The sequence below is a fragment of the Azolla caroliniana genome, unplaced genomic scaffold (genome assembly GCF_043228905.1).
Source record: "Azolla caroliniana isolate FFs.n. ecotype wild unplaced genomic scaffold, voAzoCaro1.0.p SCAF_5, whole genome shotgun sequence".
In the NCBI taxonomy this organism is placed as follows: Eukaryota; Viridiplantae; Streptophyta; class Polypodiopsida; order Salviniales; family Salviniaceae; genus Azolla; species Azolla caroliniana.
The window spans coordinates 5,047,294-5,057,767 of NW_028230440.1; the positions used below are offsets into that span (position 1 = coordinate 5,047,294).

The 10,474-nt window shown below is 41.2% G+C and overlaps 2 protein-coding genes across 2 annotated transcripts; one reads left to right on the forward strand and one right to left on the reverse strand.

Moving 5' to 3' along the window:
- The first annotated feature begins 3,914 nt into the window (after positions 1–3,914).
- LOC147863832 (uncharacterized) lies at positions 3,915–6,267 on the forward strand. The gene is made up of 3 exons (XM_087319129.1): positions 3,915–4,184; positions 5,764–5,907; positions 6,006–6,267. Exons 1-3 carry the CDS (start codon positions 3,948–3,950, stop codon positions 6,147–6,149), a joined length of 525 nt encoding a protein of 174 aa, XP_087175255.1. The 5' UTR covers positions 3,915–3,947; the 3' UTR covers positions 6,150–6,267.
- A 1,073-nt stretch (positions 6,268–7,340) lies between these two features.
- Positions 7,341–9,469, reverse strand: LOC147863833 (uncharacterized). Its single transcript, XM_087319313.1, has one exon. The coding sequence runs from the start codon at positions 9,467–9,469 to the stop codon at positions 7,505–7,507; it is 1,965 nt and encodes a 654-aa protein (XP_087175439.1). The 3' UTR covers positions 7,341–7,504.
- Between the last annotated feature and the right edge of the window lie 1,005 nt (positions 9,470–10,474).

The following is a 10,474-nucleotide window of genomic DNA, read 5'->3' on the forward strand; positions in this document are numbered from 1 at the left end:
ACCTTTTCTGATCATGCTCCAATTATTCTTTCACTCTCGACTCAAAAGAATAAAGAATTTGTCAATCTGAAGATTCCTGAAGAGCTGTTGTTAGACAATAATTTCTCATCACAGGTGATTGATTTATGGTCGCAAAAAGATGTTGGGCAAGAATCAATGACTATGCGGGTAGCTAATGGCCTACAAAGAATTTCAGAATTTTTCAGGTGTAAATCTAAGGAAAGGTTTGCTATGATGAAAGAAAGGGAGAAAAGGTCTCGTGCTTCTCTTGTTTCCTTGCAACGGTTACAAGAACGTTACCCACACTGTACTTGGATTGCCGAGAAACTTGGGTCAACAAAACAAGAACTAGCTGAACTATTAGAAAAGCGTGCAGAATTTCAATATCATCGTAGGGCAGCTAATTCGACCCAAGTGGGTGACAAATGTACAGTTGAATTTTTTCATTCAAAGAGACCTAATTATAATGCGGTTTCAATCAAACAACTACAACATGAGAATGGGACCATCTCATCTGATTCTCAAGTAATGAGAGAAATAGCCACAAGATACTATTCTAACCTACTATCAGCTGTTTCTTTCTCTGATGAAGAATTAGTATGTCGGTCACATGTATGGAATAAGTTGAAGTCAAGAATAACAGAGGATATGAATGCAAGTCTTCAAGATGTTCTTACATGTCATGAATTAACTGAAGCACTTCATGCTTTGCCTAAAAATTGTTGTCCAGGTGTGGATGGTCTAACCCCAACATTTTTTATTAAATATTGGGACGTATTCAAAGCAGATTTATGCACAGCATTTCAGCAAATTCTTCGAGAGGGTAGGATGCCTTCTCAGTTTACAGAAGGATTGATTTATCTTATTCCTAAATCAGACGGTCCTTCACTCGACATCAAGAAATGGCGGCCGATTACACTACTAAATACAGTGTATAAAATTTTGGCTAAAGCAATTAGTATATGACTCAGTACCATAATGCCTACAGTTATACATCCGACTCAAACAGGATTCATTCGAGAAAGAAGTATTTTGGATAATGTGTACACATTTTGGGAATCTGTGGCCTTGGCAACTAAATCTAATCAAAAGTTGGTTGTTCTTATGCTTGATTTTGAGAAAGCATATGATCGTGTTGACTGGGAATTTTTACAAGGGGTATTGATTCGCTTTGGATTTTCAAAAGAATGGATAAAAGGTATTTCCTCATTATATAATGCTGCACAAAGCCGAGTCTTGTTGGCTGGAGATTATGGCCCTTTGTTTTATATTTCTCGGTCAGTTCGTCAGGGTTGTCCACTGGCTCCCTTTCTATTCCTGTTTTTTGCTGAGGCAATGATTTCTTTTTTGAATGTTGCTGATATTGGTATACGTGGACTATGCACTCCACTCTCACATATAGAAGTAAGGGATGCTGAATTTGCAGATGACACTGCCCTATACTTAAAAGGTGATTTGGAAAATTTGGAAAAAACAGAAGTGGCCATATCCACATTCTGTAAGGCTTCAGGTGCATTGGTTAATTGGAACAAGTCCTTTGCATTTTGGGTGGGAGATGTAAATACTCCGTTATGGAACCCACACCCGCAATTTCGATGGATACCATCAGGTTGCCCAGTTCGGTACCTAGGATGTACTATAGGTGTTGATCTTTCGATGGAAAATCAAGTGGCTCCCCTCTTATTGTCTTTGAGGCAAAAACTGTTATTATGGAGTTCAGCTAAGTTGTCTTTTGTTGGTAGGGTTATAGTTGCCAATCAGGTGTTATTGGCGTCAACATGGTATGTTTTGTCATGTTGGATATTCTCCAAGTCATGTATTCTGAAAATACGCAGATTGATTCGTAATTTTCTATGGTCTGGCAAATCGGAAGGAAATGCTCGGTCTAAAGTAAAATGGGATGTTATTACCTTACCTCGCTCTAAAGGAGGACTAGGTATTATTGATCCAGTAGACCAATCAAGAGCACTATTAAGTAAGTTGCTCATTAGAGGATTTACGCCGGGGAAAGAGATATGGAAAATACTATTACTCGACCGCTATTCAGACTGCTTTCCTCGATTAGGTGCCCCTTGGTCTAAGGATGTAAACTGGATATTTAGGGAAAATTTCAGAGTACCTGCAGCTAACAAGTGGGAAGACAGGTTTATTAGAACAGTATTTTCGGCATGGAAACAAGTATTACCTGGTTTGCTTCGCAATAAACCTAAGCCCAATCATTATATTGAGTATATTAGACAAAGGATAGTTTGGAATCCGTTGTTTACAACATCAGATGGTTCGCTGTTGGGTTCTAGACAATGGTTATCATGGGGAAAAATGGCAGAAGGTCCTGCAAAAACTGTTCAGACATGGCAACGTTTTTTATCAAGGTCATGGGAAGAACAAAAAGAAATCCTAGGTAGTATGCATGGGGGACAAATAATGTACCAACAAATTCAAGAGGCTATGAGTAGATTTCCTATTCCACCCAATAACTCTAATCACAGATGGGTTGGGGTCTTTTCAAGATTGGAAGTACTCTTGGCTGTTAAAGGATATTCAGATGATAAGACCTACCGATCCTTTGAGGTGGATGAAGCAAACCAATTGACACAATCCGGGGAAATGAGGATAGATTACCCTTATGCTATGGAACACAAGATAAGAATCATCGGATATGCTGACCGGAAATGGTACATTGACCCAATGATTGGGGAAATAAAGGCACATTGGAAGTTGTGGGTGTTGGCTAAAATACCGGTTTTCAGATTAGAATGGGACCCAATGGATTATCAGTGGACAGACCCTTTTACGGGTAACAAATTTAATTTTTTCCAATATTCTGTACAGTTAGGAAGACATGTGCTTTCAGATATAAGAGATGTGACACCGGCTGCTTTTCAATTTTGGAATCAACAAGGTATTACTCCCCAATTCCTGGCAAATTTTTGGGTAGTGTTATGGGCTAGAAAACAGCCACACCAAATATTGCATGTACAGTGGTTGCTTGTACATCGAGCCTTGCCAGTTGGCACCTGGTTGCATAGGATGGGAGTAGAATCTACTTGCGCACAATGTCGTTTACAAATGGAAACTCACAAACATTGCTTATGGGAATGTATTGAGTCTCAATTGATATGGCAACGTCTCCTTAGAATTTTTGCTAATTATTTCTCCCCGTTGGTTTTCACTTGGGGTATGGTGGTTTGGACATCTCTTGTCCGTGATGTATTTCATTATGATAACGAATCAATGGACCATGGATTTTGCACTAAATTTGGAAGAGTACATAAAGTACCATTGTTGTCACTACAGTTTACAGGAATACGAAAGGAAGTCCAACCAGTATGGGAGATATTGAGTAGTACCACTATATATCATATTTGGAAGACTAGGTGCTCTCTTATTTTCCAACAACTGAAAACACCACCGGCCGAATTGGTCTCAAATATTTGGTTAGACATAGTGCATACTTTGAAGGGCCAATGGGATGGTATTATTGGTGACTCTGATGCTAAGATTGCTCAACGGCATGAGTTTATCACTATATGGAAACCTTCTCCATTCATGACAGCCAACTGTGGTACTCCTTATTGGCATTATCAACCTCCGAAATGGTTGTTTCCCCCCCCAATTACATAGAACTTTGAATCTTGTAAAATGACTATACTAATGACAGGATATCTTTATAAAAAAAAAAAAAAAATAGGTACATGGCAAGGTAAGGAAGCATAGATGACTGCATACAAGTGGCTCACACACACACATACATACATACACACATACATACATACATACATACATACATAGGTACATACATACATACATACATACATACATAGGTACATACATACATACATACATACATACATACATACATACATAGGTACATACCATCATAGCAAGCAAGGTATAGGAAGCATAGATGACTGCATACAACTGTGTAGAAGACAGGTAAAGGATTAATGGAGGAGAGGAAGGAGAGGGTAGATCCAATCTGGGCGCAGACGGGGCCTCCTCCACCAGGAACAAACTTGGGCGCCCAATGGCTCTCTCGCGTCTCCCGATTCCCTCCCGCTGCCGCTCTCCCCGAATCTCCTCATGTCTTGGATGCCATCTTCTGTCAGAGTCTCTCCTTTGATCCCTCTCGCTCTCGATCCCATCATCTCTTCTTCAATCTCGTCGTCTCCGACCTCATTGCAGTAAGCTTTCTGTCCTCTTTTGTTTCTTGCTCTGATCTTTCCTAGAGAAATTAGTTTCTGTTTCTTTTGAAGAAGAATGAGTTTGAGATGGAGAATGGTGCTTTTTGAGTCTGGCATCTTTGGCCATTTCTACCCACAGATACTATCGTTCGTATATCCTTTTAAATTAGTGTGTACATTGTGTCGGTTTGATTATATGTATTTATGTGTGAGGAGGATACGCCATGAGGAACATCACTAGATTAAATGATTCCCAGTTTAGACACTCAAAGGGGCTTATTTGTCTGTAGACGGCCATGGTTAAAAGGTGATATTGATGGATCCAGGTCCCGTGGTGCTCGTGTACTGTGGTTTGGATTAATGTTCTCACCTATGTAAATCAGCCTCGCCACTGGTTGACCACAATCACTGTCACTGTCACATGATTTCTGGCATGTGTTGTCTCAATCATCAGTGAAGCTCGATAATCCTAGCTTCCCTGATTAATATGTACCTGCTTTTCTACCTCAAAGCATAATTAGTAATTTAAGATTCTAATTCCCCCAATTAATGCGTGCCCATTTTCTGATTAGAAGTATAATTAGCCAATTAACATCAAAATTCTGACCAATTCAGAATTGACACTAGTGATTAAATTGTTCTATTTAGTAAAGCTCATTTCCCAATAAATACTTGTATATAATTCTGGTGCTTATTCTCAACTTTCATGTAATTAGGAGCATCAAATTTGACCAAGCATATTCTGGTGAAAAGTACATGTATTTTTGTAATCTCTGTAACTTATAAGCATATTTCACAGATTTTGCCTGACATTTGTAATGTATTTTTTATCTTTTTATTATAAGAAACATAATTTGATCATATTGATGTAACGCTTGAGTTGAACATGAAAGAAGGTTGCATAATGGAGAGATCATTGGTCATTTTGATTAAGCTTATGCGTTGCATCATAAGACCCATAAGTGAGAGTGATATGGTTTATTCTGTGAAAGAATATTTGGGCCAATAAAAAGTGGAGTTTGTGCCTGCAGAAACTATCAATCTTCCAAATTTTGTAAATTTTAATTTCCAAAATTTGTAACCATTGTAGGGCTGAATTCACTATCTCTCAGGTTTGAAGATAACAAATGGGATATATAAAATTAGCATGCCCAGTAACTCGCATATAGTTCCAAAGCAAGTTCCCAGTGACATAGCAAATCTACTTGGTAATTCTATGAAGGAATCAGAAAGCCCAGTGTATTGCGATGTGTTGCTTGATCGAAGGTATATTTCAATCACCACAGACTAAAGTCAACCTGTCATCTCATACAATGAAGGGATGCCTCCACTTTTGACATGTTGGCATTTTCATTGGTTTGTGCACATGTGGGTTTCTAGTCATAGTACATTTGTTTCTGTATAATATATTCAGGTATACCATATGATTTCTAGGAATCTGGACAAAATCGTTTGTTTATAATCTAATGGATTTCTATAATTATTCATTATAAATTCTGAAAATGTGAGTATGGCTTTTGTAACTGACTTTAATGATTAGATTCGTTTGTTCTTTTTGTTATGTGTTTTGCTGCTGCAGAACAGATATGGGACATTACATGGTGGTGCAATCGGGGCATTAATAGAGATTTTGGCATGTTATGCCATTAAAAGTGTGTCCGTAATTAAGGAAGGAACAGTCACCGACATCAATATATCATATATTTCTGGCACACCGATCAAGGTACGTTATCCTGTATGTTTCCGTGAAGCACCTATGTACGAGAGCTATTTATAGAGTTTGCATTTGGGATTTTGGTTTGTGTATTTGTGCGCGCTCAGGAGGATGTAGAATTTGAAGTCAAAGTGTTAAAGGTTGACAAGAGCAATGCGGTGGTTTCTGTTGATGGCCGGAACAAGAAATCAGGGAAGGCAGCTCTACAAGGTCGGGTCACAATGGCCTTTGAACCAACTTCAAAACTATGAACATAGTAGCTTTACAATCTTGTTGAACAACTCTCAAGTTTATTATCCAAAGTTGTCTCAAGTATGATAACATGAAGCCCTGTGGATAAGTTTTGGGATATCAATGTCTTTGTTGGCTTGCCATCCTGTATTATTTTTTATCTCTAGTTGTAAATTTGTATGTCCAATTTAGATGTCAATCATAATATATTAGTAGATTTTTTTTAAACTTCAGAAGTACTTGTGAAAAGTCTAGTTTATTGTGCCTCCTTCGGTTATTCTGCAAGTGAATATGACAATGTAGAAGATTTCCATGATTCAAATGTCTGAATCAATGCTAATGCTAACGTTGGAATCACCCTTCTCAAATTGAAGATTATGACTACCATGTGAGGATGGTGATTTATTTTCTACCATTTAATGGGAGGGGTCTAACAAAAAGAGGCTGTTTGGGAGTTAAGTTTGTGTGAATGTAGCCATACTGCAATACGTGATCCTCACGTACATCAAATGATAATAAATTCTTGATTACAGTATAAACCATCATTTAAATTAATTACCACAGTACAATATCAACTACTACTAATATGTATTCTTGAGTACAATATCAACTATTAACCCGCATCTAGGACATCAGAACCTTAACCATGTTCCTTACAGATGAATGAGAGAGAAGCTACTTCCTACTGATTCATCCCTATTAAATTACTCATTTTCTCACAGATGACATTTACATCACACAATTGGTAACTTGCTTTGTCCAATTTTGTGGAGAAGCATTTAAACATTGCCAAGCGTTAACGATCAGCCAATTGTAAATACAGTATACACTCATAACAATAGCTTACTTCGCATTATATTGAAACATATATTACAATTGCAAGCATCTTTCTGAAGTGTTGCCAGTGATCAGCCAATTGTAAATACAGTATACACGCATAACAATAGCTTACTTCGCATTATATTGCAACATATATTACAATTGCAAGCATCTTTCTGAAGTGTTGACAGTGCGAACAACAAATTTGTTTTAGCAGATGGAAAACACATACACAAACATACAGAGATAAATATATGGATATAGACAGATAGATATGTGCAAATCTCGAGGGCGTAAAGGGTAAATAAGGACGTGCGGACAAAGGAACCTGTATGGACACTGGCACAGGAACATGCCCCAAGTTACCTGATGGACATAATACTAGGTGCTATCTACACCTCGTGAGGTACCACGACTATGGTATACCTCCAGAAAACATATATATACTGAAGACAAACAAATTTTGCATAAGACATTTGGACTTAACCTTCCTTCTTTTCAAAAAAACAGAACACTCATGCGAGCTAGATGGTAGCAAGAAGCAACATTATCTTTCTCAAGCATGGAAGACTACGGACAGACCATGCTCTGCACCTCTGGTCTTCCCAAAATTCACCCTGGAAGCCGCCACTCCGATGAGGGAAGCACCGAAGCACATTGTCACCGAGATCCGTCTCTTCTTGTCCATCTCTGTGGTCTCCTCTGAAATGTCCACCTCAAACCTGCCTTCCTCCACCACTCCTTCCTCCCCACTAGTGAACTTAGGGTTTGGATTCACAGAGCTATACAAGACGATGATCATACTCTTCTGCCCATGTACGGTCGGCCAAAAACAATGTTCGACAGAGTGACCCAATGGCACTTTAGACCCTTCCCTAACAAAAACATGGAATGTGTCCTTGCACATCAATTCTCCATCATCATCAGTATACAAGAGCTCTTCTGGATCTCCTGCGATAGCCCACCGATCTGTCCTCGTTCCGTAAGTCCTTTTCGCAATCCTCGACTGTATTATGTCGCTTGCTATGTGAAGGCGCACGGCTCCATCGCATATCGCACTCCCTGGGTCCTCTGGCACAATGATCTCATCCACTATCCCTTTGAACTTGCCTATTATGCTCTTCCTCAGGTATGGTGAAGCTGCAAAGCCACCAACCACCATCAGTACCCTAACTCCTCGTATCTGCTTCTCGATTAGCCTCACCACCTTCTCCACCTCTGGTTCAAATATCTTGACGAAATCATCGTCTTCCAATCGTACTTCGTCATAATCGTCGGTGTTGCGTCCACCGGATCCACATTCGTTGTCGTACTTCTCCCAGGCCTCACTGAGCTTCCGAGGAAGAGACAAATCTGCACTGTAGCCGTCACCGTCGAAGCACGTTTTGATGTTCTGCCACCATCCATAGATGGTCATGGCTATGGCTGGATGGCTGTTACAGAACTCCTTGAAGCATCCGATCTTCTCTGACAGGAAGCTGAAGAAATGGGAGTCCACAAAAGTCCCACCTCCGAGCTCTCCATAGCTCCCCACCACTTCATGCACCTTGAGGCTTTCGGGGTCGTCATCGGCTTTCTCGTGGAGGACGAGATCAATGGTGCCGCCGCCGACATCGGCGATGAGGAGCTTGTCGCCCTTTCTCAGGTGGACAGTCGCTTTCACCTTCTCCTGGCAATACACGGACGCAGCCTCAGGCTCAAGGATGATGTCCAGCGGGAAGGGGCTGGCAGGAGCAGAATAATCACATGCAGGGCCTTTCACCATGCCGGCCTTCTCAGCGCAGGCCTTCATGGCCTGTTTCGCCTTCTCGTCCCATATCGCCGGCACAGTAAGGCACCATTGCACATCATCCATACCCAAATGCTTGCCATATCGGAGTTGGAGCTCGGAGAGGATGAATCCCGAAATGCAGCGAAGGTAGTCAGCTATGAGGGCCTCCACAGAGAGGCCTGCAGGGGTAGGGCTCCGATGATGGGCGGGAGGCGGATCGGCGAGGTAGAGCTTGAACTTGGTGGCGAAGAAGCCAGCAAGCGAGGCGGGTTGGGTGCGGACCACGTCAAGGTTGTCGGAACCGCTTGGGTTGTCCATAACGTTGACATCCCATGGCCTCCATCCATCGTAATCCGGAGGCACCAGTCGATTAGGGTTAGGGTGAGCAGAAGCCGATGACCTGGAAGCGGCTCGAGCCGAGTCCGTGTAGTGGAGGAGTGCCGACCATCCCCAGGACTTGAGCTGGAAGGCTGGGGTGTGTTGAGCTTGACCAGGACCCACACCTTGTGGGCCAGGAGGCGTGGCGGTGATGGGCTCGTAGTAGAGGCTGGTCTGCGTCTTGCAGTAGGGCTTGGCCCCCACCTTGCCCACGCACGGCCAGTCGTAGTGCTTGAACACCTTGTCGGGTTCAGCGGTGCGTGCATAGGCGAACCCCGAGAACGTGGTGCCGAAGTCGAGGGCCGCGACAATGCGAGCTCCTCCTCCCCTTCCCCCAGATGATGATGAAGAGTATTGTGATGAGGAAGACATTTGTCAACGATTTTTTGGCTCTCTGAATTCTAATGACTCAGAAACTCCTTCCTTGCAACTTGCAATGCAATGCGATTGATGGCTCTCTTTCTCTCTGTGTGTGTGATAATGTGAGTTGTTTGGGTTTTTGTAGGGCGGTGTGGTCGTGAAACGAATCGATAAAGATTTGGGCATCTTGACGTGGGGGGGGGGGGGGGGGGGGGGGGGTGGCGTTAGCAGCCATCATTGGGCCCTCTGCCCAAACAAGCCTCCGCAATCCGGTCTCAATTTTGGCCATTAAAATCCCTGCTTTTAAAACCTATATATATAACGTAGAGAAAAAAAGAAAAGGGGAGCCATCCTTAAGTAAAACAGAAGGGAGGGGAGGGTAACTAACTGTTGGGACCGAACTATGCGTTGTATGTACATATTATGTGTATGTATATGCTTGGCCTACTACAGGGAAGGGGAGAGAGAGAGCTTAACTTTTTTTTATGTACTTCATTTACTTACGAGGAAATGGAAGGTCGGGGGCCAAATGGCTGGTTTTGAGGTCCATGCTTTGCTTGGCATAATATATGTATGTATGTAATTCTACGTTCAGTGCCAAGTTCTATATAACTTCCCTCTCTGCCTGTGATAAAAACCTGTGGCCCTTCAATGCCCCCCCCCCTGTATCTGTACATATATTGTTTTCGTAGTATTGAGGTAATGAATCATGAATCCTGTAGACATTTACTCACAAGTAAGTACTAAGAATCTAGACATTTACTAAGAATATATAGTACTTACATCATCACATGAGATGAATTTTTATTTATTTATATACCTATACATACATATGTATGGCAAATATTTTTAACAGTTAAATATAACGTGAATTCAATCATGACTCATGAGGCGTCCAAAAAACAACAAAGATTTCATAAAACTTGTAAAATTTAACAAACAATATGTAAAGGAAACATAATAAGAGAAGAGTTCATACTTTTGACAACGATGAACCATCTAGGATCAGGAGTTCTC

Excerpts from the sequence above, each read along its gene's own strand:
- LOC147863832 (XM_087319129.1), top strand. The coding sequence starts at position 3,948 with ATGGAGGAGAGGAAGGAGAGGGTAGATCCAATCTGGGCGCAGACGGGG. Across the intron at positions 4,185-5,763 it reads TCGTCTCCGACCTCATTGCA|AACAGATATGGGACATTACA; the intron begins GTAAGCTTTCTG and ends TTGCTGCTGCAG. Across the intron at positions 5,908-6,005 it reads TTTCTGGCACACCGATCAAG|GAGGATGTAGAATTTGAAGT; the intron begins GTACGTTATCCT and ends GTGCGCGCTCAG.
- LOC147863833 (XM_087319313.1), bottom strand. The coding sequence starts at position 9,469 with ATGTCTTCCTCATCACAATACTCTTCATCATCATCTGGGGGAAGGGGA.